This window comes from Ochotona princeps, chromosome 21, assembly GCF_030435755.1.
Source record: "Ochotona princeps isolate mOchPri1 chromosome 21, mOchPri1.hap1, whole genome shotgun sequence".
NCBI classification, from domain to species: domain Eukaryota; kingdom Metazoa; phylum Chordata; class Mammalia; order Lagomorpha; family Ochotonidae; genus Ochotona; species Ochotona princeps.
In genome coordinates, this window is record NC_080852.1 from 28,118,744 (window position 1) to 28,144,134 (window position 25,391).

The 25,391-nt window shown below is 60.5% G+C and overlaps 1 protein-coding gene across 4 annotated transcripts; it reads right to left on the reverse strand.

Annotated features, from left to right (window-relative positions):
- Positions 1–3,682: 3,682 nt before the first annotated feature.
- On the reverse strand, positions 3,683–21,192 carry PTH1R (parathyroid hormone 1 receptor). Of its 4 annotated transcripts, none has more exons than XM_058678975.1 (15): positions 21,067–21,192; positions 18,797–18,919; positions 10,890–10,992; positions 9,507–9,641; positions 8,117–8,227; positions 7,878–7,996; positions 7,657–7,751; positions 7,359–7,557; positions 6,971–7,124; positions 5,799–5,859; positions 5,481–5,547; positions 5,193–5,287; positions 4,695–4,836; positions 4,556–4,597; positions 3,683–4,206 (listed from the first exon to the last, which is right to left on the reverse strand). In XM_058678975.1, the coding sequence occupies exons 2-15, from the start codon at positions 18,869–18,871 to the stop codon at positions 3,829–3,831; spliced, it is 1,776 nt and encodes a 591-aa protein (XP_058534958.1). In that variant the 5' UTR covers positions 18,872–18,919; positions 21,067–21,192; the 3' UTR covers positions 3,683–3,828. The 4 variants fall into 4 exon arrangements, with proteins under 4 accessions (XP_058534958.1, XP_058534959.1, XP_058534957.1 ...); XM_058678976.1 differs by lacking the exon at positions 21,067–21,192 and adding an exon at positions 19,965–20,163 and having other exon boundaries at positions 9,507–9,593; XM_058678974.1 differs by lacking the exon at positions 21,067–21,192 and adding an exon at positions 19,965–20,162.
- Positions 21,193–25,391: the final 4,199 nt, after the last annotated feature.

A 25,391-nucleotide genomic window follows, 5' to 3' on the forward strand; every position in this document is an offset into this window, starting at 1 on the left:
GCCTTGATTTCCCCCACTGCCCTTGCACGGCCGCTGGGGGGCAGCAGCAGACACTGATCAGAGTTGCCGCAAAGAGCGTACTTGTGTCTGGGCAGCCTTCTTTTCCAGCGTTACTCTGTAAACGCATCTCCCCAGCAGAGGCTCCCTTCCGTGTAGCCTGTGTCATCATAGAGACTCTCCACAGTGCCGTTCAGTCAGCCTGGCACCCAGAGCAGGGCACTGTGTCCTGAGAGAGCAGGTTCCAGGCTCTGGGGTAGAGCGGGAAGTCCAGGAAAGGTGACTTGAGTGCCCCCCAACCCTAAACTCTGAGTACAGGCACAGCCCTCCAAGAACCACAGGGAATGGGGGAGATGTCTGTGCGGGATGCATGTGCGCCCAGAGTAGCTGGAGATGGGGCTCTGCTGCACCTGGCTGGGTCGTGGGTCTGCCTGAAGCTGAACATGTGCGTGAAGCTGAGCTATCAAGGGGTCTTTGATCCTGGCGCCCTCCTGGTGGGGTGAGAGGGCTTCCCCGTTGCTGGACAGGGATGAGACACAGACCATGTGGCCTGTGTGCTGGGTGCCCAGGGCTCATTCCTTGTTGGGCTCAGGCTCCGCCCGAGGGGCCCTGGAACTGTGGGCTGGGCAGGGGTGTCTGGGCTGAGCTTCCCAGCCGGCCTGCTCCTCCTCTATGTATTTACTGGTTTGCTTTAAATGTTCCCATTACTCAGGCCTCCAGTGGGCACCAAGACAGAAATAAATCCCACAAGGCAGTCCAGCCAGAAGCCAGGAATACGATTCCCCCTCAAAGGCCGGAAGAGGCCCCTGTGCAGTGTGCCAGACCGCAGTGGCCCACACACTCCACATGGCCATGGCTGGGGCCACGCCTTCCCCTGCGCATCTGCACACCTTTACATGCATGTGCCCATGCAGACTACCCATGCATGCTGCACTGCCCCGCGCACAGCTCCTAAATGCACATGCATGCACACACAGGCCTGACAGCCAGGCTCATACCCAGTTGTGACCACACACCAGGGTCACGGGCTTGGCCATCCTCAAGGTGCCAGTGGGCAAGATGAGTGGGCGAGACCGCGTAGGCTGGGAGGACGAGGCTAGCCCTTGTGTAGTCAGGGAGGAGAGTGGCCTCATGGGAACACAGGCCCAGGGCTGCCAGGGCTTCTGAATTTTTTAGAGAAGCTGGAAAGCTGGATTTTTTATGTGAAATATCCTGATTTTTAAATGTTGGCCCAAGATGTTGAAAATAGTCTGAGAGCCAAACCAAACATGTCTGTGAGCCAAATTCCACTCAAGGCGGCGTTTGCAGACCATGAGTCCACAAACACACACACAAATAGACACGCACGTACACAGGCACACATACACACAAATAGGCACACTGGTGCATGTATGTAAGTCACACACAGAGGCATCCATACAAAAGGCACACACAAACCAACGTGCAGACACACATACAAATACAGACATGCACGCAGGTAGACATACGAAAGAACGGCAAGCACGCACAGATTGACATGCAAACACCCACACATAACATGCAAATACGGACACCCCAACCCCTGCAGAGACACTGAGCGCACCCCTCTGTGTCACTGATGTGGGTGAGCTTGTTGGGGACAGGCCATCTGCATAGACAGGGTGCTCCTTGCCAAAACTGGCCCCTAAATCGTCCAGTGTGAGCAAGAAAAGGATGGTAGAGGCGAGGGTGCAGGGAATAGGGCACAAAGCCCTGGAGAAGGGCCTTGTGGGCTTGGCCCTGAGAGGGAGTCTGACCCAAGCCATGGGGACATACGGTAAAGGTTTGGGGTGACCAAGATCCCACTGTCCAGTGCCACAGCCCATCCTCCAGACTGCCTTGGCTCCTATCTTATGGCCCTGGGAAGCAGACCCAGCAAGAGACCCAAGCTGCTGGCCGTAGACCCCAAAACTCCCAGGCTTCTGTCCACTTCATATCATAATGGACCCTGCACTCAGCCCCTCTCACAGCAGGGTGGCAGGCAGGGAACTCAAGGTCCACGATGAATGTGGGACACGCAGAGGCCCTGCCACCCTCCTCTCACCCATGGCTGAAGTGCCACAGCAGGCTGCAATCCAGGTCTCCTACCTGTAAGACCCCACCCCTTCCCTGCCCAGTCACATTTTGAGGGTATGGACCCTGGCCCCTGGATAGGCAGGGTTTGCAGAGTCCCTGCTCAGCAGCCCTTGACTCCAAAGGGAAGAACCTGTTGCTCCAAGCGTCTTGTCCTTGGACTCCTGACCCCAAGGGTCTCTGATCCATGCTCAGGAACAGTCAGGAACCCTATCCAGGCCTGGGTGTCTGCCAGGGAGCAGTGTGGGGTCCACAGTCCACTCTAGGGCCAAAGAACAGCTGGGATTCAGAGGGAAGTGCTGCAGAGGGTGGTTACTCACTGCCTGCCTGTTCCAGGTATGGGGGTGGGGAGTGGAGTTACACTCCATCCTCACTCTCTGGGACTTGCAGGTGAAGTGGGGTTGTAGCATCTCCTGATGACCCTGGAGAACATCCCCTGCCCTGACTGAGCCTCTGGAGGCTTTGTCCAGGGCTGGGCAGAACCCGTGGCACCCTGCCTGCAGGAGTCCCAGGTCTCCCAGTGTGGCGGTGGTGGTGGGGTGAGGTGATAGGCCTGTCTCCAGGCTCAAGTCAGGTGGCAGTGGGGAGACTGGGGCAGCCGTGAGGTGTCTGGATGCCGTAGCCAGTCGGGCCAAAGGATTGGGGTCTCTCCTCTCTGCACCCACTGCTGCCTAGCTCGGCCGCTGTTTATGTGTTCCCTGTGGCTTGGCTGGTCCCGGGGCCTTGAAGGGAGAAGTAACCACCTGGCTCCAGCTGCTGCTCAGGGCAAACACAGCACTGACCACCAGCCAGGCCCGCTCAGGACTCTCATTTCCTCTGCCAATACCTGGATGGCTCAGCCAGGGCCCAGATGCCTCTCAGAGTGGAGGCCGCTCAGGCCCAGGGGCTCCTAGTCTAAAGCCTGGCCTGGGGGTAGGTGGGGGGCTTGAACTGAGGTAGGATGTCCTATGTACTCAGCCTGCAGGGGAGGCCTAGCTAAGGACAGATGGCCTGAACTGTGGAAGGTGTCCAGGTGAGCTGTGAGAGCTGGCCTGACCGGGGGACAGAGGTGTGGAGCAGGGGAAAAGGCGGGGGACACTCAGTCCAGACAACAGCACTCTCTCAGAGGTGGTCCATCCCAAGAGGAGGTGTGACATAATTGGTCCTTGATGGGAATCCCAGGTCCGAGGGAAGAGGCCAACCCTGTCCCAGAGGCAATCCAGATTGGGAGGAGGGGCTGGACCCCAAGGGGTCCCTTGGACTAAAGAGTAAGGCACAGCCCTGTCTTGAGGTTTGCTGAGCTCAGTGCTTCCAGCTGGTCAGGAGAAGCTCAATGATGGGGGGCTCAGCAGCTTGGGTACAGCCTGGGGAGGGAGCAGCTGGGGTGGCAGCAGTGAGGGAGTTGGGGGCTCAGGCTGGATTCCTGCATAGCACCACTGGGCTGCCGTCGCCTCTGCAAACCTGAGCTCTCCCACTGGCCAGGCCGGATCCCCTCCTCCTCCTGTGGGGCCAAGACACCAGGACTGCTCCGTGGTTCCTGGCCTCTCCCCTACTCCTCCAATTCTCCAAGGCACCCAGCCCCTCCCTCCTGAAGACACAGAAAGCCACACACCGCTTCCTTTTTCTTTTTTCCTTTTTTTTTTTTTTTTCTTATTTTTCCTCCTGGCCACAGCCCTGAGCTGGCAGCCACCCAATCACATGTCTTTTGGTCCAGTTGTCCATCCCTCTGCCACACCAGCAGGTCCAGCCCTGGATGTCAGGTCACATGACTGTCTCCCACTCCTCCTGCAGCAGGGCAGGCGGCCGCTCTGGCCCTGAGGGTTCCTCATCCAGGCCGGAACAGGAGCCATTGAGGAATCCATCGTCCTTGGGAACAGCCATGGCAGGTTGTGTGGCTTCAAGCGCTGGGACACCTGGTTTGGCATGGCCGGGCAACTGCGGGTGGCCATTGGCTGTGGCGGCGGGCAGCAGACGGGGGCTAAGGGACAGGCCAAGCCCAGCACGTGGACCCACGTTGGTCACGCTTGTGTGGGACACCATGGGTCCATAGCTGTAGCTGCTGCTTCCACTGCGCGCCTTGCGCTTGAAGTCCAGTGCCAGTGTCCAGCGGCTCCAGGATTTCTTGATCTCAGCCTGCACCTTGGGGTAGCAGGAAAGCAGGTGGTCAGGGGTGTCTTTGCCCCTGTGCTGCATGTCCCCCCACCAAGTTCTTCAACATCTACCCTCATATTTAACAGAAACAGCAATAGAGAACCCAGTTCCAGAACCCAGTGCCCGATGGCTCAAACCCAAGATGCTTGAAAAGCCCCAAGGATGGCCAAATCCTTCAATGGAGTTTACACAGAACTCAACCAGCCAGAAAGTCATGGGGGGCTATGCCAGTTCAAGAAGACCCCACAAATCCTGATACCTTTGTCCCAAGGAGTGTTCTCAGAGGAACAGAGAACAGGGCGTACAAGTGGAAAGACATTGGGTAGCCCCTGCTTACCTCGCCATTGCAGAAACAGTATATGATGGCCACAAAGAATCCCTGTGGAGAGAGGGGTGCCAGGGTCAGGGGCAGCCCTACCTGCCCCACCCTGCCCTGACCTGCCCTAACCCCTGCCTGGCCTCCTGGGACCACACACCTGGAAAGAGTTGAAGAGCATCTCGTAGTGCATCTGGATCTGCCAGAGCGTCCCTGAGACCTCGGTGTAGGGCATGGCCATGAAGACGGTGTAGTGGACACCAAAGAGCGGCATGAGCACCAGCGTAGACTTCAGCAGCTTCCTGGGCCGGGGTAGGGAGGTCATGGCCAGGCCACTTCCTCCCGGCTGTGTCCCTGGGCATTATCAAGGCCCCTGGGTTCTCAGAGATGGCCTCTCTGCACCCACAGGGGGACATACCCCCTCTTGCCCATGGTCATCCACAGCACACCTTCCCCTCTGACCTGCTGAGGGGAGGGCCGAGTTTGCTCCAGCCCCACAGACTCCCAACTCCAGGGCAGGGCCTGACACCAGCTGGGCCAAGCTGATCCCCAGGTGGCCCGGGATGGGGAAGGTGGTTGGAGTGAGGTCGGTTCTGCCCTGGTGAGAAGCTCCTTCCTTCACAAAGCAGTGTCAGTGCCCATGGCAGGGCAGGCTCACCGGTACTGCTGCCGCGTGTCACACCGGCCGGCGTTGGTCTCCCGCAGCTTCGTGGCCAGCACCCGGACGATGTTGAGGAAGAGGATGAAGTTGAGCTGCGGAGTGATCAAGGTTACATGGTGAGTCTGCAGCTCGGCTGGGCAGGGCAGGGCAGGGACCCAGGGCTCGGCTCTACCCTTGCCTTTTGGGCTCAGACCTGGGGTGGGCGGGGTAGGCGAGGTGCCCAGAGGATACCTTGAGGCCCCTGGCACAGGGTTCATGTCCACACCGCCACCCACCCCTGCTCACCACTACAGAGGCCAGGATGGGCACCTGGATGATCCACTTCTTGTGGCCGGAGCTCAAGTCCCAGCACCTGGGAGAGAATAAGGCATCAGCTGCCACCCTTCCATTAGGCACCAAAGCTGCCCACAGAAGGTACCCCCTCAGCTCAGCCCAGACAGCAGCAGCTAGTGGGTGTGGGCATGCGCCCCACCCTCAGGGCAGGACCCCAAGGGTACTCTAGGCTACAGGCTGGCCTCAGGGCCAGGGTATAGGAAATTTCCTCCTGCATGTCACAGAGCAAGAAGGGGTGTCCCCTTGGCTCCCTTCTCCAGCTGGACCTACCCGGTGTTGGCCAGGGTAGCTCTGACACTAACCCAGACAGCCACAAAGATGGCAGGCAGACCTGTGGACACAGAGGGGTAGTGCGTGAGGGGCCTTGGGTGCTACTCTCGCCATTGGGCCTCACCCCCTCTCCGCCCCCCAGGTACACACTGCTGGGAGACACAGCCGCCTCCCATCTTAGTTTCAGCTAATGCCAGCACTGTGCTCTCCATACCCCACCCCTTCTCTCATGACTAAGGCCAGGGGGCGGCTGATGGCCCAGACTGTGGTCAGGGGCCCCTGGGGTGCTGCGTTCCTGAGTCCCAGTTGAACTGGCTCAGAGGGCACAAGATGCCACCAAGAGCCCTGCAGCCCTCCCCCTGACTCCATGCTAGGCCTGGTGCACCTTTATGGACAGCTGTGTGCCCTGTGTTTCAGGTTAGAGAGAGAACCGTGGCGTTCCTGGGTCACCACAGGCTTCTATGTGTTACCCATCTGGTGTTTCTGGCCCCCTCCCCTGGCCAAACACTTCCTGGCCCCAGAGCCCACCTCAGTTCCTAGGCCTGGGCCTGCCCACCCCATCCCCTGGGTCTTGCCATGCTTGAGGTCAGGGGTAGGTTGTGTGCCAAGGGGCAGGGCAGCTGTGGCTATTGACCTGAGGGCCTCTGGGTGCCATGTATGGGGAGGGCTCCAGCTGGCCCACCCCTCCACAGTTTGGCCGGTTTCCCGGGAGCCCAGCCAAGCTGTAGAGCTGCCAACAATAACGGACAATTATCAGTAACCGATCCCAGAACCCGCGGGGGCCGGGCACGGTGAGCTAAGCCTGGGAACGTGTTCTGTAGAGGGGCCTGAGCCGCTGGGCCCAGAGGACACAGGGCCAGGGCCTGGGGGCGTGGACCCCACCTCCCTGAAAGGGAACTGGTGGGACCACAACAGATGCTAGCGCCAAATTACACTCAGAACCTGTGCTCAATCTTGACCCCAGAGAATCCCTCTCCCTGTCTCTTCCGTGTTAGATCTGACCTTGGGTGAATTGCTGCCCCATCCCAAGCCAACACCAGCTGACCCAAGACCCCCTGGCCAAGTCCTGTCCCCCGGCCTGGAGTTGGGGGTGGGGGCACAGGCATCCCACCTGCAGCCCTCCATTGTGTGGGCAGCGCCCTCCCCCTGCCAGCCGTGCCTCGCCTGCGTACCCCAGCCGAAGACCGTGAAGCCCCACAGGTACTTCTTCTCTGAGAAGAAGGCCATGAAGATGAGGCTGTGTAGGTACAGCCCCTCCACCAGAATCCAGTAGTAGTTGGTGGCCAGGAAGTAAAGGAAGAAGGTCACAGCCACCCGGCAGCCCGCCTAGGAGACCAGCTGGTGTTAGCAGGAGGGCTGGGCCAGGGCTGGTGGGACCGGACAGGTGCAGGCCTGGTGACTGTGGCACAAGGGGCAGTGGGACATGCAGAAGCCTGGGGCTGGGTGCGAAGCTCAGGGGTGCCGAGGACACAGTGACCCGAACAGGGGACAGGCAAAGGGGAAGGCCGGACTGCAGGTGCCACTGGCACGGCAGGACAGCGAGCTGGGGGTGGCACTCACGTAGCCTGCGGCAGCGGCGGCTGCAGGCGGCGGGGGCGCCTGGGCGATGAGGCGCAGCTCCTCCTGGGTGAGGCGTTCGGCCTCATCCAGCGTGAAGCCCGAGTAGAGCACAGCATCCTTGACAAAGATGCTCACGGCACGCAGCATGAAGGACAGGAAGAGGTGCATGTGGATGTAGTTGCGTGTGCAGTGCAGCCGCCTGTAGGACGGGAGACGTCACCATGAGGGGGTTGGTGATAGACTGGGGAGGGGACAGTCGCGGTTCCCACACTTCAGCCCCACCCCTCACCACGCCCACCTGAAGTAGGCCAGGATGAGTACGGCCACAGTGAGGGAGGCCAGCGACATGGAGTAGCCCACAGTGTAGATGAGGCCCAGGCGGTCAAACACCTCCTGTGCGGGGTGGACACACGGTCAGAGCCCTGGGTACAGAGTCAGGCGAGGCCAGATCAGGCCTGCTGGGGGAGGCCTTCTGGGGTCAGGAACTGGGGGGAGAGTGAGGTTGGAGAAGGCTCGCACCCGCTCACGAGTCTCATTGCTCATGAATTTGAGGCATTCGGTGTAGTTGGCCCACGTCCGGTTGTGCCCTGGCACCAGCTCCCAGCTGCCATTGCGGTCACAGCGTCGGTAGGCGTGACCTACAGGTCAAAGGGCAGGGCAGGACGGGGTGGGGGTGGGGAAGAGAGGTCAGGAGCCGCCAAGCCACCACCACCAAAGCCCTGGTGCTCCTGGAGTCCCCCACGTGATCCTGGCCTCACCTTTGTGATTGAAGTCATAAATGTAGTCAGGACAAGGCACGGCCACCACCTCGCCAGGAGCTCCCAGCGGCCAGCACAGGATGTGGTCCCACTCCGGCAGGCAGGGGCGCCCTGTGCCGAGATAGGTGACAGAGGATGGCACACCAGAGGGGCTCAGGTTCGTGGCTGTGACCCACTGGCATGAGCACACACCTGTGGGGATAGATGCAATCCCCCAGGACTGCAAACCCCCAGGCTGGCCTTCCTGCCTGCCATACCCTGCCCTCTCAGACCTCACCCAACTCTCTGTATTACACCTGCCCCACCTGCCAGTAGAGCTGACCTGACAAGTGGGTGGGAGACCTGCAGCTCACACAGCCCCAGGCCCTGCCCTCCTCGGGGGCTCAGCCCAACCACAGGCCAGGGTCTTCCTGCTCTCATTTCCACCTTCTAGGCAAGTTCCCACACAACTGGGTTCCCAGACCCCGGGGCAGGAAGGCAGGATATCTGGCCTCCAAGGCTAGCCCCAGGCAGCTGTCCAGGAAGTCGGGCCAGACCACACCTGCCTCTGTGTCCACCACACTGCAGCGCTATCCCTGCTGTGCCACTTCCATGGCCACTCATGGTGGGGACACTCCCCAAATCTAGATAGTTATGGTGGCAACTTCTTAGGGTGCACCTCTCTCTAGGGTCCCCAGCCTCACTGCAGACACTAAGTTGAGTGACCCCACTGGGTCCCAGCCACTGGGTCTCCCTGCACCAGCCCCAGCTCCCTTCCTCCATCCATCCATCTATCCATCCCCAACCGGGCTCCAGCCACCCTGGAAGGCTTCCTTGATGGCCCAACCTACCCAGCCTGCTGAAAGGCTCTCTGTGCTGGGCACCATGTTCCCAGCCCCTCCCAACACCAGGCCCACAATTCCCTCTGCTCCCCAGGGAGCCACAGTGTGACCACAGCCGCCCAGATGTGGCCCATCTGGAATCCGCTGCCCACCCGACCGGTTCAAACCAGCCCTGTGGCCACAGCCTGGGCTGTGTGTGTGTCTCTCCTCACCTCCCCGAAGGACAACACAGCCTTGCGTCCCCTTCCCTGTCCTCCTGCCTATCCTACTGTCTCCAGCCCACTCCTCTATTGTTCTGTGCCTTGCCTAGCACAGCCCCTCTAGCCACTGAGTCACAGACCCACCACTCTGGCCCCCAGTCCCTTCTCTGGCTCTTCCTTTGCACAGGTGGTCGTAGCCCTGTGGCCCCTCCTGGGTGGTGCTGGCACCTAAGTCCATTCAGCAATCCATATGTTACCCTCCTGGATAGCAAAAAAGCTAAGGAGCCAGGATGTACACAATGGGGACGATGGGGACGGGGGGGAGGATCCAGGCCCACACCTGAGGGACACACGTAGGCAAGGACTTACCTCGGTGCCTGCTGCCCGCAGGCAGCTCCGTGTCCTCCTTGGACTCGACATAGAGCTTCCCGGATAACTTCTCTTTTCTGGGCTTCCCTGAAGTGGACACAGACGTCCATTTCTTGTCTGACTCCATTATGTCAGCTGCCGAAATAGAGCAGGGGGTACTGGCTGCTAGACCCATGCATGGGCGGAACCCAAAGGCAGGGAGGTTGCCGACCATGGGCACACAGGCCCCAGCAGGGGGCGCCAGGGAGTGCGGACAGAGGAGGTGGAGGTGTGCTACCCAGAGGCTACCCCCAAGGGAGAAGGAGGCAGAATGGACAGAGGAGACCCGCCCTGGCCTGTGGAACCCTGGAGAGTCCAGCCTGGCAGGAGGTCGCTCTCTGGCTGCCAAGCCCTGCTCCTGGCCTGACCTGCATCCCTTCCACTGCACCCCAAGCAGATGCCCCTGTCTTCCCGTGTCAGGGTCTGAAGGAAACTGTCCAGAGCCTGGACAAAAATGAAAACCAGTATACCTGTCCTCTGGCCTCCACCCTTGGGTGTCAGTGGGTGTGGGGAGTAAGAAGCAGGAGGGAGGGGCTCCTTGCAGGCCAGGAGCAGGTAGCAAAAGGCATATCACCCTTTATCCCCCCCCCCCCCAAGCATCCACAGTCAGGACCAGGCCCTCAGCTAGGCCCCTTTGGCCTTGCGAAGACCAGGAGCCACAGGGCTGAGTGTGACCACAGCTCGGATGCACCTTGAAGGGTGGGTGTGCCATCGCATGCTGCATCCTGGGTGTTCAGCAGCTGAAAGACCTGCTGTGGGAAGGGGCCGCTCTGGCGGCTCAGTCCAGCAGGCCTTCTATGGGTTGGTGGTTAATGAGACAGACATCACAGGCCCAGGTGGGTGCTGGGGGGACCCTGGCTCCACCACTGACCTGACCCAAGCCCCAGGCGCCATTAAACTGAGTGCCTGCTTCCAGGGAACAGGGGTCCCAGAGGGATGCTGCGCAGGTAAGATGCAGTTCTCTCCCCAGGCCAGGCCCCGCCTCTCTTGGCAGTGGTAACAATTGGGTCCCAGACACCCAATTTTCCATCCCCACCCGGTCCCTGGGGCACTCAGCTTGCTCCCACCAGGGAGCCCTCTGCCCTGGGGTGAGCTCCCAATCTGGGCCTGCCTCGCTTGACCAAAGCCCACTGACCCGTGGCTGCCTTCCTGCCCCATCCCCAGAAAGTCAGAATATTCTGGGAGGACCCTGCCTGAGGCTCTGCCACTGTTGCCTCCTACCCAGTGTCTGGCAGATGAGGGGTGTCCAAGGACCGATGGGGGTCAACCCAAGGACTCTTGAGATGTCCAAGAGCATTGAGCCTGCGGGTCCCACCCTCCCTGCTGCCCCCTCCCTCTCCTGACCTGGCCTCCGCTGAACCTCCTTGAGCAGTTTGTCGCACTGGGCCTGGGCTCGGTGAAGCAGGAAGATCTGTTCCTCTTTGGTGAACACGTCGTCCGCATCCACCTGCCGGGCAAAGGACAGGCTGTAGGTCAGGGGGTTCCAGCATGGGGGTGGGGAGGCAGAGCCATCCCGGCCTCTCCCAAGGTGGAGAGGCCGCCACAGCTGGGCAACCTGCCATGTGCAGCTCCCAAGCCTGCTCTAACGGAGGGCAAGAGGGAGTGCTGTCCCTGGCCCTGCCTGCTAGTAACCCTGAGGCTGTGGCCATTGCTATTCTGTGTCAGTCCACTCCCCAGGGTCCAGGCCAGTGGATGGAATGTCCCAGGACAGATTCTCACAGGGTCCTGGCTGCCTGCTGGGGGCCTGGATGGCGGTGGGGGATGGGGACAGAAACAGCCTGGATTCCTTCATGTCTTGGAGCCCCTAGAGACCTTGGAAGTCACCAATTTCCATCCTGGTCCAGCTCCCCAGCGAGTGAGGAAGGCCTCAGTCCCTCACCCCTCCCAGGAAGCACAACAGGGAGAAGACGGAAGGCTTGTTGAAAGTGGTCAGTGTAGAAATGGGTATCAGGGAGACCGGCGCAGGAGTCCCTCACCCTGGAAGCTCCTTCCCTGCCTCCAAGCACAGCCTGTGTGTGAGCACGCCGGGAGGCCTTGCCTTGCACCTGTCGCTTTCTGCCTGCCCTCTCCCGCTGCTTTTCAGCCTCACACCCTATGAGGGCTCCCTGGTATCTGGTTCAGGTGGAGGTGAGGCTGAAATGTCTGAGCAGGTGGCTGCGGAGGAGGTCTGAGCCCTGGCCCCTGGGGAGGATGGATTTAGCTCTGCAATATCCAGCTTGGCAGTGAACACCCCTAAGCCCTCACTGGTGGGGTGATGCACTCTAACCCTGTCCCACACATAATGGAGTCAAGATTCAACCCCCCTCTGACTACAATTGGCAGAGCTTGTCTTGTACTTGCCAGGACAAGGCTGTCCTCCAGGCAAGCGAAAGAGCGGGGCTATGCGGAGGGGCAGGGAAGGAGGGGCGGGCGGGTCAGGAGGCTGGCTGCAGGGGAAGTTAATTGACCGCGTCTCTTGGCGGCAACAGCAGCAAGGGCTCACAGGGCCAAGGAGTCTCCAATTGGCTCGGCCAGCCCGGGAGTTCTGCTGGTTTCACTTAGCGAGGAGCGCGCCCCCCACAACCCGCCCCGTCCCTGCGCCTGCGCAGACCGCGGTGTGTCTTTGCGTGTGGCCGGCCTCCTGTGTCCTCCCGTGGGCAGGTCCGGCGTGCAGACTGGGGGTGTGGACCTGCCGCATTCGCGAACATGCATGAATTCGTGTATTTTCTGGCAAACGTCCACGTGTGCGACGTGGCGGAGTCGTTAGTCTCCACGTATCTCTGGGGCCTGAGCTGGACACCCGTGCGCCCCAAAGGAAAAGGCTGAAGCGGAGTGCCTCGTGCTGGCTGCTGGCTGCAAAACTCGTTCATCCCGCTGACCTAACCCGTAGCAGCTAGGGCTGAGCCGGCAGAAGCGGCCGCAGGGTGACGGCGCTCGAGGGCGGACAGATTCAAGCTTGCCAAGATCCAGGGGATGCCAAGGCTCTCGTGAAGCTCCCCGCGGGCCCCGCCCAGCCTGCCGCTGTCACAGCACTCACTATCACTTCCATCTGTCCAAAGAGCGGCTCCACCCTGGGACACAACCACCATCACCACCATCCTGGGCTGTGGGATCAAAGCGGTAAACACCATCCACACTGCCGCCGTGGCCACCAGCAGCTCCATCACAAGCCGCGCGTCTGCCCCGCCACCCTCGCCACCGCCACCAGCACTGCTGTGGGTGCCTCCTCCGCCATCTTGGCCTCCTCCAGCCCACCCAAGACAAGCAGAAAGTGCATCCCATTCCCGCCAGCCCACAGAGCACTCCAGAGCCCTGACAAGGCCCCCTCTGGACACCAGTCCGCTAAAGCAGCCGGGACTAGAGGCATAAGCGAGAACTGGCAGACACAGCGACCAACCCACTGACCACCAGGAACGGGCGACCCACAGGTGCCTCTGCTGCTTTAGCCACATCCCTTTCCTGGGTCTTATTTGCATGGGAATGCCCAGGAGGGGGATCTGTGCTTCTAGCACCTCTGGACTCTCCAACTCCTTATGGCAGCTGCAGGGAACATGGCCCACCCCTTGCCCCAGTTAGAGTCTCCTCTGCAGCAAGAGGCATTCAAATCAGAGTGATGGAAGCAAAGGGGGAGGTACCTCTGCAGCATGTGCGTGGCGGCTTCCAAGTGTCAGTGCACAGCTGCCCACATGCACTGGCCTCTGCCTTCCCTCTGTCCAAACAAGCAGCCTCCACCACCTATGACAAAAGCTGCTGAGCCCTCCACCCCTCCACCCCTCCACCCCGTGAATTCGGCGTAATCCCAATGCAGCTGTGAGACTGAATACTGAATGAGAGGATGCAGGGAAAGCTGGGCAGCTCTGTGTGGACTTGGGGGGGAGGGCGGTGATGGGACGGGGAAGGAGGACAACCTGGGGAAACTGGACTGCTGGTGTTGGGTGGGTGGGTGGGCTCCAGGCAGGGTGCAGGACAGGGCTAGAAGTCGATGTGTTACTTATAAACACAGAGGCTGCTTGCCCAGGGAGAGAGTATGTGCCCAAGAGACCCAGGTGCAGCTGAGGGTGGCTCAAGGAGCGGGGTCTCCGCCAAGCAGGCAGGAGACCCTCAATGAGTTCCTGGCTCCTGGCTTTGGCCCAGCCCAGCCCCAGCTGCTGCAGGCATTTGGGGAGTGAACCAGCGGGTGGTAGATCTGTCTGTGTCTCTGTCATTCAAATAGAAAATGAAAATAAAAGATTAAAAAAAAAAGCCTGACCAAGTCTTTTCATTTCCTAAGAAATTCACCAGCAGAGGGGAATGACTGTTGTGGTCACAGACCCTGGTAGGTGGGTGGGGAGGCGTGGGCGAGCTTCCCAACGGAGGATGATGGGGATGGTAGCCAGGGTGCTGGGCAGGGCAGAGGGAGGCATGTCAAGGCTGCCCACTGTGATGGTGACAGTGGTATGGATACAGCCAGGTCCATGCCACCAACCGGACGGGGACCCCGCCCCCTTCCTCTCCTAACTGCCAAATTCTACACATTTGCTGTCTGTAGTCCCAGACGTGCCGGAAGCCTCTCCCTCCGGACAAAAAAACCAAGGCAGAAACAAAAGGGACCCTTCTCCGGCTGCCACCACCACCTCTGGGTGAGGGGCTACTTGGGGGATGCCTTCTGGAAGGAGGGGTCACCTCTTCCTTCCTTGTCCGGCACAGCCTGGTCCCCTTAGGGGAGAGGGACCGGTTGCTTTTCTGCTCACCTTCACAGAAAGCAGGTCTATCTGGTATTTTCCCCTGGAGTCCCATGGAAGCCCCTGCTCACTGCCCCTGCCCTCCCCACCACCCAGCTACAGCCTTGCTTTATAGCCTTCATCTCCCATCACATCCCCATTTCAGCCACAGAATTGGCTGTCCAGAGCCTCCCCATACCAGGTGAGCATCTGGGGGCTGCCCCTCTATGTCACAGGGGCAGAGATACCTGTGGAGCCACTGGGGACGGGGTGCCCACCCCAGTTGTCCCTGGGCAGAATCCAGCTGGGCCATGGTTATTAGGAGCAAGCCTCAGGGAATCCTGCACCCATCCTCTGGGGCCCATTCCCGGGACCCATGCAGACACCCCTCAATGCCCCCTGCACCAACTGGCTGAGGACCGTTTCTGTGGCCCCTGCTGCCCCCTGTCTGTACTGCAGGCCTGAGCAGGCTGGACAAGCTCCTGGTCCTGCCCTTCCACCGCTGACAAGTACTACCCTTCCCTCCCCCGCCCCCCCAGGCCTTCTTGAACAGGCCTGCCTGTGTCTGGGACTGGGAGGGGTTGGGGGGGTGAGGCACGGTGACACCTCTCATGCTGGCCAGCCAGCGTGGCCGCCTTTGGAGCAGGCGATGGGATGGAGCTGGGGACGGCTGCTGGGATGCAGTGGATCCCCACAGGCGGCCTCCACTTGGACTGGAAGACCGAGGCCTGGAAGGATGACCCAGCCTCACCTAGCACAGCCTGGGGAGCAGAATGAGGTTCTAACAAGTTCACAGCAGGCCCAGGGCTGGCCCCTGAGTGGGGCACTCTCAAAGGTTGGGAGCGCCCTGATGTCTGTGCCAACCTAACTCAAAAACTGTGGATGCTCTCTCAATCGCACCATATCTGCACCAGGGTCTGCAGCTCCCCACCCTACCTGCTCTTTGTCCTGGGGCTCGCTCAGAAATAGCCATCTTCCTGGTGTGGTGGCCAGACCAGGGAGTGTCCCCAGAAGGCCCACAGCAGGAATCTGGGGGAGGCCGCCTGCTGCCTCATTAAAACATTCCGAAGAAAACCCAAGTTCCCGGGAGGGTCGGCTCCCCCCTCTCGCCGTTCTGTCCACAGGCAAATTCTGAGAGCTGGGGTGGTTGGGGGAGGGTGGGCACGCGCAGAACAGCAGGATGTGATATAAAAAGCTCTGAGAAATCAATACGAAAAGGATAAATAACCCACAGAAAGATGGGTAATGTCTCTGAGCTAGCTCTGGCAGACGACGGATCACACACCCAGGTCAGGCCAGAAGCCACTGGTGCCAGCATATGAACAGGACAGATGCTCAGCCAAGGTGGCCCTGAGGGGTCCCCATATGTACTAGGAGACAGCAAGCGCTGGCAGTGGGACCCTCCCCATCAGCCTGGGTGTCAGGAGCACAAACCTGTATGAGCTTCGTGGAGAACAACTTGGCTATGCCTGTTACAATAAAAAGTGTGTATGCCCTCAGGCCCAGTGATGACAAAATCTAGAAATATCCTACTAGGAAGTAGTCACATGGGACACAGGAGGCCATTTCAAGGGGCTTTTCTGTCTAGAGTCTCTCTCTCCCTCTGTCACACACATGCAAAATACGAAGATGCAACTTGGACTATTTAATGAAGGGAAGGTTCTGGAATACTATGCAGTACTAAAAAGTGACAAATAGCCCCCACCAAGAGGAAGTTCTCTAATCTACACCTATAAGTACAAACACACGCTCTCCCCAAGCCTGTATTTAAAAACAAACAGCATGGATTTTTTAAAACAATCCTATTACAACCACAAAACTGAACCCTGGACTAAGTCTACACACAATGAGCTACTGTTCAGAAAGACACCAAATGACGAATGGGGGACACCTCCCGCACCCCACCCCAACTGTTACAAGGGGAAAGACATTCCCATTTTTAAGCTGTATTTATTATCTGGCTCTCTTATATGAAAGAACATATTCATGTATCAGTTACACAATTAAAAAATAACAGAAGGATTCTATTTTCCCCCAAAGGTTAGAAGAAGAAGAAAGCACCTCAGAATGGGACTTGCAGACCATCTGCCAGGGGCAGTTCGCAGCCTGCTTTACAGGAAGGAGCTCAGCCAGGCAGCCAGGAGGCCTGGGTTCACCCCACACTCACGGGATGGACCCAGAGAGCCAGTGCCTTAAAATGGCCGGTCCTCGGAAGCATCAGGCAGATTTCTGTGACAAGGTCCAGTTTGGAATCCAAACACTGCCACCGCTCAGGACTCCTTGGTCCTTTCCCGTCTTTTTAAAGCAAGCATGCTCCCAACTGCTGGGGGTCTCCACTCCTCCCAGCCAGCGACTCATTATGTCTCCCCACACCAAGCTCCTGCCTTGCAGGCTGTGGCTTCTCTTCTCCAGGCCTAGGGGGCCCAGGGTATCCTCAGGAGCAAACCCTGAAGACAAGCCCTCCCCGCCGCACCACCCCCACCTCCACCTCCAGATCCATCGGCCCACCTCCTCCTCCAAGCTTCACTGCCCGTGACTCCGGGGCCTCCTTGGAAGGCACAGGATGAACCAGCTGAGTCTGGTTGCCACCGGTGACTTCCCAAGGGGAACGTTCTCTTTGGCCCCTGCATGGTGAGGTCGCTGGACGTGGGAGCCTGGGTCTCGGAGTGTGCTGACAGGTGGCACACAGGTTTGAGGTTGGGGCTATGAGCTGAGCTTGGTGGGCTTGCTGGGCACTGGTGCAGATTTGGCTGGCAGGGGTGCCCAGGGTATTGGGTACCCTGTACCTTCCTGTAAGGAGGTCCAGAACCACTGGTGCTCCAGCTGGGTCAGGAGCATGCTGGGAGCCTGCTTTCCCCCAAACCTCATGCTTGGGCAGGTTCTTGGTACATGGCTCAGCTTCCCTGGAGAGCTGTGGGGAACCCTGGAGGCTCAGAACACCCAGAAGCAGAGGGCCTGACCTGGAGGTTGGCACGAGGCAAACAACTGCGGCAGCACATGTGACTGAGATCAGTTGGATGGGGGCAGTTATCAGGGAGACTATCCTGTGATGATGCATGTCAGACACACAGCGTGTTCACAACAGCACCATGCAGATAGATGTGCGGGGTAAATCAGAGAAGGCCACAGACCTGGGTGTGAGAATGCACACACACAGCACACATACACAACACTCTCACAGAGTGCCACCTTCACATGCGCATGAACTCACCCCTGGATTTGGTCACTCGCGGTCCCCCCACAGCCCATCCATCATCACACACTGTGACACCTGTCACTCATGGCCCACCTGCATGTGTGTGCATGCGCAGAGCTCACCGAAGCAGGCTGGGGAATGACCCTGGCCCCATCGTGCCCTAGTCTCTCCATCACAGATCTGGGGTGCCTCTGGCTGGGGCCGCAGGGCTGCCGGGATCGAGACCCTGGTAAGCGGAGGCCACTGGGGACCTGAAGGGAGAGGCGCCAAGCGGGGTGCTGCCAGGGAAAGGTTGAGCCTGTGCTCTGGGCAGCAGAGGTGTGGAGAAGGCCACCCCAAGCGTGCACAGGCACCTAGCAGAGCTGGGTCTCCAGGGCTCCAGCTTCCCCAGGGGGACACGCAGCTGTTGCTGCTTTGGGGAGGGGGTTGCCTACCTACCCCTCTGGACAGGAGACAGCAGAGGTCTTAATGTCAAGTGCACAAACCGCCCCCCCACCTCCTGAAGAAGAGGTGCCCTAGGGCAGGGCTGCTGGGGGATGTGGCTGAGGGTGGGACACCCCCAGGCCAGGACGCTGCCCCTCTACCTTCGCCTCCCCCCTCCCCTGTTCTCACCTCTACCCACTTTGTCTCCATGTCTCCTGAGCTTTCTCCACTGTCCTGCTCTCCACTACACAGGAACACGGGTGTCCTAGCCGTCTCCTCACTTACCAGAGTCCCCCACCCTGACCCCACCGCACCGCCTCTGTAGGCATGTGGAATGAGAAAGGTCTCCAAGGGACCTCTGTCCCTCTGTCCCTCCCTTTCCCCTGGGGTAAGGGGTTTCCATTTCGGATAAAACCGGACTTGCATACATGCTGGTGTGTGTGTGGGTGACCACCAAACCCGGATGGAGCCCCAAAACCCTACCCCTTGCCTGCGCAATTCTGACCTCAGGCTCACAGCCTGGGTGTTCAGGGCTGCAAACAAAACTTGCAGAAAACCCAGGAACCCATAAGCAAATTTGGCGTATAGCTCCCAGCGGGGATCCGAGGACCAGTCTTCTGCCCCAGCACGTTGTCACCTCAGGAGATGCGAGAGCCCGCGTTGCTTACAGGAGCACAGTTCAGGGAAACCCCAGGCACACTCACGCAGCTGGCAGAGCCGCAACCCCAAGCCCAGGCTTCCCAAGTAGAGACGACTTCAGCCATCTGCAGCCCACATTCCAGATACTCCAAGACAACAGACACGGGGGAGCCTAGAGTAGAGGGGACCCCCTACACACCTCCATGTTCAGACCGCTGGGAGAAGGCAAGGCTCCGAGCGCGGCAGCCGCGCGCTCCAGGGACCCTAGGGACAGCCAGCAGCCTGTCCCGCGGCGTGAGCAGCGAGGGACTTACCAGTGCGTACGCGGAGCTGAGCACGGGGCAGCACAACAGGAGCGCCAGGCCGGGTGCGATCCGGGCGGCCCCCATCGCCACCGCCTAGGGTCGCGTCCCTCGGGGCAGCCACCGCCGCTGACCCTGGGGTAAGGGGGGGTGCAGAGCTGCGTCAGGCCGGGCCGCCCCGCCCACGTCCCGGCCTAGGGGACCCCGGCGTCCGGGCGGCCCGCGGCCCCGGCGCCCGGCGCGGGGCCCATGCGCCGAGGGCGGGCGAGTGAGTGAGCGAGCAAGCGAGGGATGGAATAGAGAGGGAGGGAGGGGAGGACGGGTAGCAGCCTAAGGCCGGGCGGGCGGGCGCCGAGCGCTGCGGAGCGGCCCGTCTGCCTTGGAGCGGAGAAATCACATCCATATGGCCGGGCCCCCCGCCCCCGGCCCGCCCCTCGCCCCCCTCCCGCGCCGCCTTTTCTTCCTTTTTTTTTTTTCCTTTGGGGGAACTGGGAGCTGTGGCTTCGCCCCACGCCCAGTGGGGGAGGGGCGGGGGAGGGGTCGGGGTCGCGGTCTGCGGGGGGCGAGCAGAGCTGTTATTTTTAGCTCGGCGGCGTGGGGCGGCAGGGGAGTCGGGGCGGGGCAGGGGGCGCGTTTGGAGCCGCGCGGGGCATGCAGCTCCAGGACGCGGTTCCAACTTTGCTGCCGCGGTGCTGAGCCCTTCGCAGCTGCGGCCGCCAGCTCCGGGTTCCTCGGCCCCTGGCCCCCAGCAACCGCCTCCCGCACCCCCTACCCATCCTCGGTCTGAGCCCCGCCCTGCGTCCGCCCTGCACGAGCGCGCCCGGCGGCCACGATGCTCTGTCGGTCCACGGGTCGATCGGTCCGTCTCTAGCTTCCCCTCAACCCGGCCTTGGCCTCCGAGTTTCCAGCCGCCCCAACCAGCTCGGTTTCGGTCACTCCCTCGGTCCCCTCCCCCTTCCCTCTCTTCGAAAACATTTGCAAGTTTCCAAAAAAGCCACCGAGCCCAGCGGCGGCGAGGGGCTGGCGGCTCCACCGGGCTCCGAAGAGGCGCCGCCGACAGCATCGAGACAGAGCGGCCGGGCAGGCCCGGCCGGCGCCCGGAGTCACCCCCTGCCCACCTCCGGCCTCCCCTACCTCCCATCCCTTGGCGCCGGACCCCCCCACCCCAGCCTTCACTTACTCCGAGCACGCCGCCGCGGTCCCCGCCTTGCCATGGATGTCGGGGTCCCCCCGACAGTCTCCCCCAGCCAGCGCCCCGTCCGCGGCCCCGGGGGGGCTTCATGGAGCTCTCGGGATCCCCCCCTTGGCCGGCCCAGCCTCCAGCACCCCCCGCCCGGCCGCCTCTGCTCCAAGCCGCCGCCCGCCGCGCGCGTCCCTCGCCTGGGCGTCTGCCGCGCCCCTCCCCCCGGCCGGGCGCCTCTGCCCTCCCCCGCGGCCTCCCCGCCCCCACCCGCGTGGCCTCGGACGGCAGCGTGGAGGGACCGGCCGGAGACCCGAGACCCCTGTCCCGGAACGTTTCTGGCCAGACTGTGGCGGGTGGACACGGGATGTGAGTGTGGGGCGACTTAGTCTCGGAGAGTTCTCACATCGGGGCCTGGGGCATGCGGCGCTCTGCCTTCTTTTCCTCGGGAAGGCACAGAATTTCTTAATTTGTTTTCCGAGCGTCCAGGTTAAGCTGAGGAGGCAAAAAGCAGGGACCCTCCGCCCCAGGCAGGCCCTCCTGGTGGCACGGAGTGGGGAGACCACTCCGTTACTACGCAGTTCCTGAGTGCCGCGCTGCCTTTACGCACACGGAGCAGCCGCCCCGAAGCTGGGTAGGGGACTCTGAGGAGGCCGCTCGCCGCTGGAGCCCTCCAACCCTGTGGGGGCCCAAGTCCGTTGTCCCGTCTTGGTGAGTCGGGGCTGCTCGGATCCCAGACGCGATCCCGCCGCTGCCCTCTTCCCAACCAGTCCCTTCCAAGCCCAGGTATCCTCTCTTCTTGGCCCATTCAGTGGCTGGCAGGGACCCCAGCCCGGAAGGCTCTGGTCAGCCCCCCACAGGGGCTTGTCGCAGACGTGAAGTGATAGGGTTGGCTGGAGAAGGAAGAGTCCCTGGGGACTGTGAGCTGGGTTAAGTGCTGGGTACGGGCAGGGATGCCCAGCTCTTGCACCAGGTGGGGAAGCTGAGATGGCCGGATAGGCTGGGGGTTTCTGAGGGCGGGAAGCTCGAAGGGAGGTTGGAGGACCCCCGTGAAAACTGTCTCCCAGCCTACCTAAAAGGCGGCCTCTGCCTGCAGGCTTACCAATGGCGCTTCCGGGGCACTAGGATTCTGCAGCAGGCTGAGCGTTGTTCTCTTCGTCTGTGAAATGGGAGTGTGGACCAGCTGACGCAAAGGGCACCTCTAACTATATTGCTTAGTACCCCCCCCCCCCACCGCTGCTGCATACACACATCGAGGATGGGGGTTCTGGCGTTTACGGCTACCCTTCTCCAGCATATTAATTTCTCTCTCAGCTGCCTTCTCTTAGGTGCTCCAGCCCTGGCCCTTTCTCAACAATCTCGTCCTGCTAGGATGACCCCAGCCCACCCACCACCACTCCTCAGCCTCCATCCTGGCTCCCCCCATGGGCAAATTTCCTCTCCTGCTTGTGTCTGCTGTTTTCTCCCCCAGGACTGACTGAGCCCCTCTCGCTAGCCCACCATCGCCCACAACCGCCCTTCTTAGGAGGCTGTGCTGTCAAGGCTGCTTCTGGGGGAATTCAACTGTTGTGGCTGTGTCTGACTCTGAGCTGGGTGCACCCCCTTCCCAGTCCCTTAGGGATAAGAAAAGAACATTCCTGTAGGGACTGGAAGAGTAGAGGTGGAGGGTGTCTGATCTGATATGAGAAGGGCTTGAGGCTTGGAAACAAGTCCTATCTGTGTTGGAGAGGACCCGGGCCAGCGGTGCACAGGGCCACACAGGGGGCTCTTGTCAGGGGGGTGCTCTGGGCCCCTTAAGGGCATCCCCCTGCCCCAGCTCTAACTCCTGCACCTCACCTCAGAACTCCCCACTGGACATTCCACAGCTGGGGGTGGGGCTGCTGACCCCCTAACCCACCCCCAGGGCTTCTGGTTAAAGTGCCACCATGGGGGTGGGGGTGTCACACATTAACTGGTAGCACCCCCAGCACCCGGGCCAAGCTAGCCTGGCTCTTTCTGACGGGCAGGCCCCAGGGGCAGTTTCTGGTTGGTCTCAGGTCAGTTTCAGCCAAGCTTGGCCAAGCCCTGCTGGAAGGGGGCGGGGAGGGGTGTGAGTCCACACACACATACACCACCCCCTCTGATCCCCTGCCTGGGGCCTGGCAGGAAGGGCCAAGGCGGTCCCCGGAGCACAGAGCTATAGCCGCTGCTGGACTCTGGCTTCTGCCCCACCAGTGACAGGGCTCTGCTGCGGCCACTGCCACCGTGAGTAGGCCTCTGGCCAAGGTACGCAGCCCCTCTGCTGCGGCCACTGCCACCGTGAATAGGCCTCTGGCCAAGGTACACAGCCCCTGGGGCCAGAGTGGGCACCAGACGCCAACAGCAAAGTCAGAAGCTCAGCCCTCTGTAGCTAGGCCTCAACGGACACCTCGCCCCGCCCAGGTCTGCCTTGGAATCACCTAACTCCTCAGGCACATTATCCCAGCCCTGGCGCTGGGAGCAAGTGTCATGTTGTCCCAGCCCTGCTCCCAGCGCCAGCCCTGCCCCCACCTAATTAAGTCCTTATCCTAGTCTGATCTCTCACCCCTGGCTGACCACCAGCCAAGCCGCCTTCCAGGCCTCACCCCCAGACCTCTCTACTATTCCAAACCCGGGTGGAAGCTTTTTGAGGCAAGGGGCCAGTAGAGGAGGGGATGGCCAGGCCGTGAGTGAAGCAAGGTGCCACTTTTACAGCCATTTCGGCTGCTCATAAACACCCCCCACCCACCCAGCTGAGTTGCTGCAGGCTCCCCCAGCAGCTGTGGAGGTAGCCCCTTCCCCTCACAGCAGAGGCTTGCCTGCCGGGGTTTCTGACTTCTCAGGAAGGGAGAGAGGAGGTCCTGCAAATTCTGTAGCTATCAGAATATACTTGCCAAGGCAGCCAGGCATGTGGGTGTCCTGTCCCTGTTGAGCCCAGTGGTCACAGGCCCCTGTTGTCATGGTGCCAGTTCTACATCCTGTGGACATGCCTTGTGTGCCCCATGGTATGGCTCGGGCACCCACATATACCCCCCTGGGAAGCCACAACTACACCTCTCCCGGCTGCATGCAGGCCCCTGGGCTCCTTGGACCCCACTCACCTGGACCCCATAGGCCTTCCATGGGGGGCAGGACCCACTCAGATTGGCCACTGGGAGGCCACGGGCACCCCCGAGTAGCGTCTGTGGTTCAGGCTGAGGCAAGGGTGTCGCTACTGGGGACAAGATACAGCCTGAGTCAAAGCTTTCCCTTGAAAGGAAAAATTAATGATTTTTGTACCCAGCCATGTACTTACTCAGGACTTTGTCCCATCCCCTGGTGGGGGAATGGAGGCAGGTCCAAGGGTGTCATGTTCACATGTGCTGGGCTCGGTCCTTTCCCAACCCCCCTCCCCATGCCTGCCTTCCGGATGGCCAGCCCAGCCCAGTTACCCACCCTCCAAGGCATGTGTCCGCCTTGGGTCCTCCTCTCACCCTGCTACCTCCCTCTGACTAGCTTTCCTTCTTTCTGACTCAGCAGCTCTCATTTCCCATTCCTTCTCTCATTTCTGACATAGCAGACCGCCGTGGGGTATGTGTGCACTTCCTACAAGTTGTAGGTACCAGGAGAGATCTGTTGAGGCACTGGGGCTGGTGCAATGCCCGTATCCTAGGCAGAAAGACAGAGGCCTGAGAAGGATATGCAGGAGCTTCCAGGCAGGAGAGATGGAAGATTGTAAGATTTAGTTCATTTTTTTTTTTAATTTGATAGGCAAATTTACAGAGAGAAGGTCTTCCATCCACTGGTTCACTCCCCAGATGGGCTCAATGGCCAAAGCTGAAGCCAAAAGCCAAGAGCCTCTTCTGGGTCTCCCATGTAAGTACAGGAGCCCAAGGCTTTAGACCATTCACTGCTGCTTTCCCAGACCATAAGCAGGATTGGAAGTGGAGCAGCTGGGATTAGAACCAGTGCCCATAAGGGATACCAGTACCACAGAGTAGAAGATTTTCCATTGAGCCACAGTGTGGCTCTGGAACCCTTATTCTACCCTGTCCCTTGTCCTGACCTCTGCAGCCCCATGGCCACCCGGGTCTGGTTCATGGTGCAGAGTTTAGCCAGAAAGTCCTCTCTGCTTCCCACATGTGCCTCCCAGGCTAGGGACCTGCATAAGTCGTTAACGGCTCACAGGGATGGTGGGGGTGGAGGTTGTGAACCCGATGACCCTGTGTGTGGATGCTGAATGATCTGTGGCAGAACCAGGGCTGGGTGCCCAGAGGGAAGATGTGAACAGATCAGGTGGCAAGGGGTGGGGGTAGAAGCCATGCCAGAGGCGATGGGGGTATGTGTGTGTGGCAGGGGCCAGGGGGGATGTCTGTGAACCAGATGACCCCATCTGTGGTCACTGAATGACCCCTGATGGAGCCAGGACTGGGGACCCAGGGGGAAGACATGGATAGACAGGGCTGGGGTGAGGGGAGGAGAAGCCATCCAATCCTGAAGAACTCACCCCAGAGTCCCTAGCACCTGGCAGCCCAGGCCTGCAGCTGCCCTTGCACTGGAGCCCAGCACGAGCTGGTTTGAGTCTGGGAGTCCCGGGCTCGGCCTGACGAGGTCTAATGATTCACGTGGTGACTGCCACTCAGCACATTCCTGTCAGAGCCCCCAGTGCCTGGCATGTGAGGCGGCTGGCCCCAAACCACCCCTCAGCCACCAGGCCACGATCCTAGGCTTGTAGCTTCCAGACTGCTAGGGAGGGCTTTACACTTTCCTTTGCCAGGCGTGGGGTAAGGGGTGGCAGGGGGTGGCAGGGGTGGGGAGGGAAGAACAGGGAGCCTCCAGGTAGAAGAAACTGGGACCCAGAGAGCATCAACAGCCCGGCTGGGGCACCTAGCACGGCTGTACTGGGCTGCAGTTGTTAGACTCCTGCCACTTGTCTCTGGGAGACTCCAGGGGTGTCTTCAGCCAGGCCAAGTAGGGAGCTGATGTCAGCTCCACAGCTCAGCAGCCAAGCTGTTGCCCTGACCCTTGACCTTGGAGCTTGTCCCTCCCCCTGGTTTCCTGTGCACTGCCCTGTCTTCCCCACATCCCCATCCTCCTGGGCCAGGGAGCTGGGTCTTGGTCCACCCTGTGGCACCTGAGCCGGACTCCTGCTCCTCAGTGTCCTGATTTAAGCTGTGCGAGGTTCCCAGGGTCTCCGGGAGTAAGTGGCTGCAAACTTAAGGTCCTCTCTCCTTCCAACCCCAAGGCCACAGGCGCAGCCAGTCCGTTGTCCTTCCAGTGGACCCCAGCCTGGGGTTCCAAGGGGGCGTGTTGGGCCTGCTGCTTGGGGACAGGAAGTCATATTTTGGTCCCGGGTCCTGGGAAAGGAGGTGCTGGGAGAAAGGCGGCTCAGACCCAGCCATGTTTACCTGAGTCCGGCCCCCTCCTGGCTCAACAGGCTCTCATTCATCG

What these genes read in the sequence shown, in the direction of transcription:
- PTH1R (XM_058678975.1), bottom strand. Translation starts at nt 18,871, where the DNA reads ATGGGGGCCGCCCGGATCGCACCCGGCCTGGCGCTCCTGTTGTGCTGC. An exon ending in TGCGGGCAGCAGGCACCGAG is followed by an intron (nt 8,228 to 9,506) that starts GTAAGTCCTTGC and finishes ATCTCGGCACAG; the next exon opens with GGCGCCCCTGCCTGCCGGAG. An exon ending in CTTCACGGTCTTCGGCTGGG is followed by an intron (nt 5,860 to 6,970) that starts GTACGCAGGCGA and finishes CTGTGTCCACAG; the next exon opens with GTCTGCCTGCCATCTTTGTG.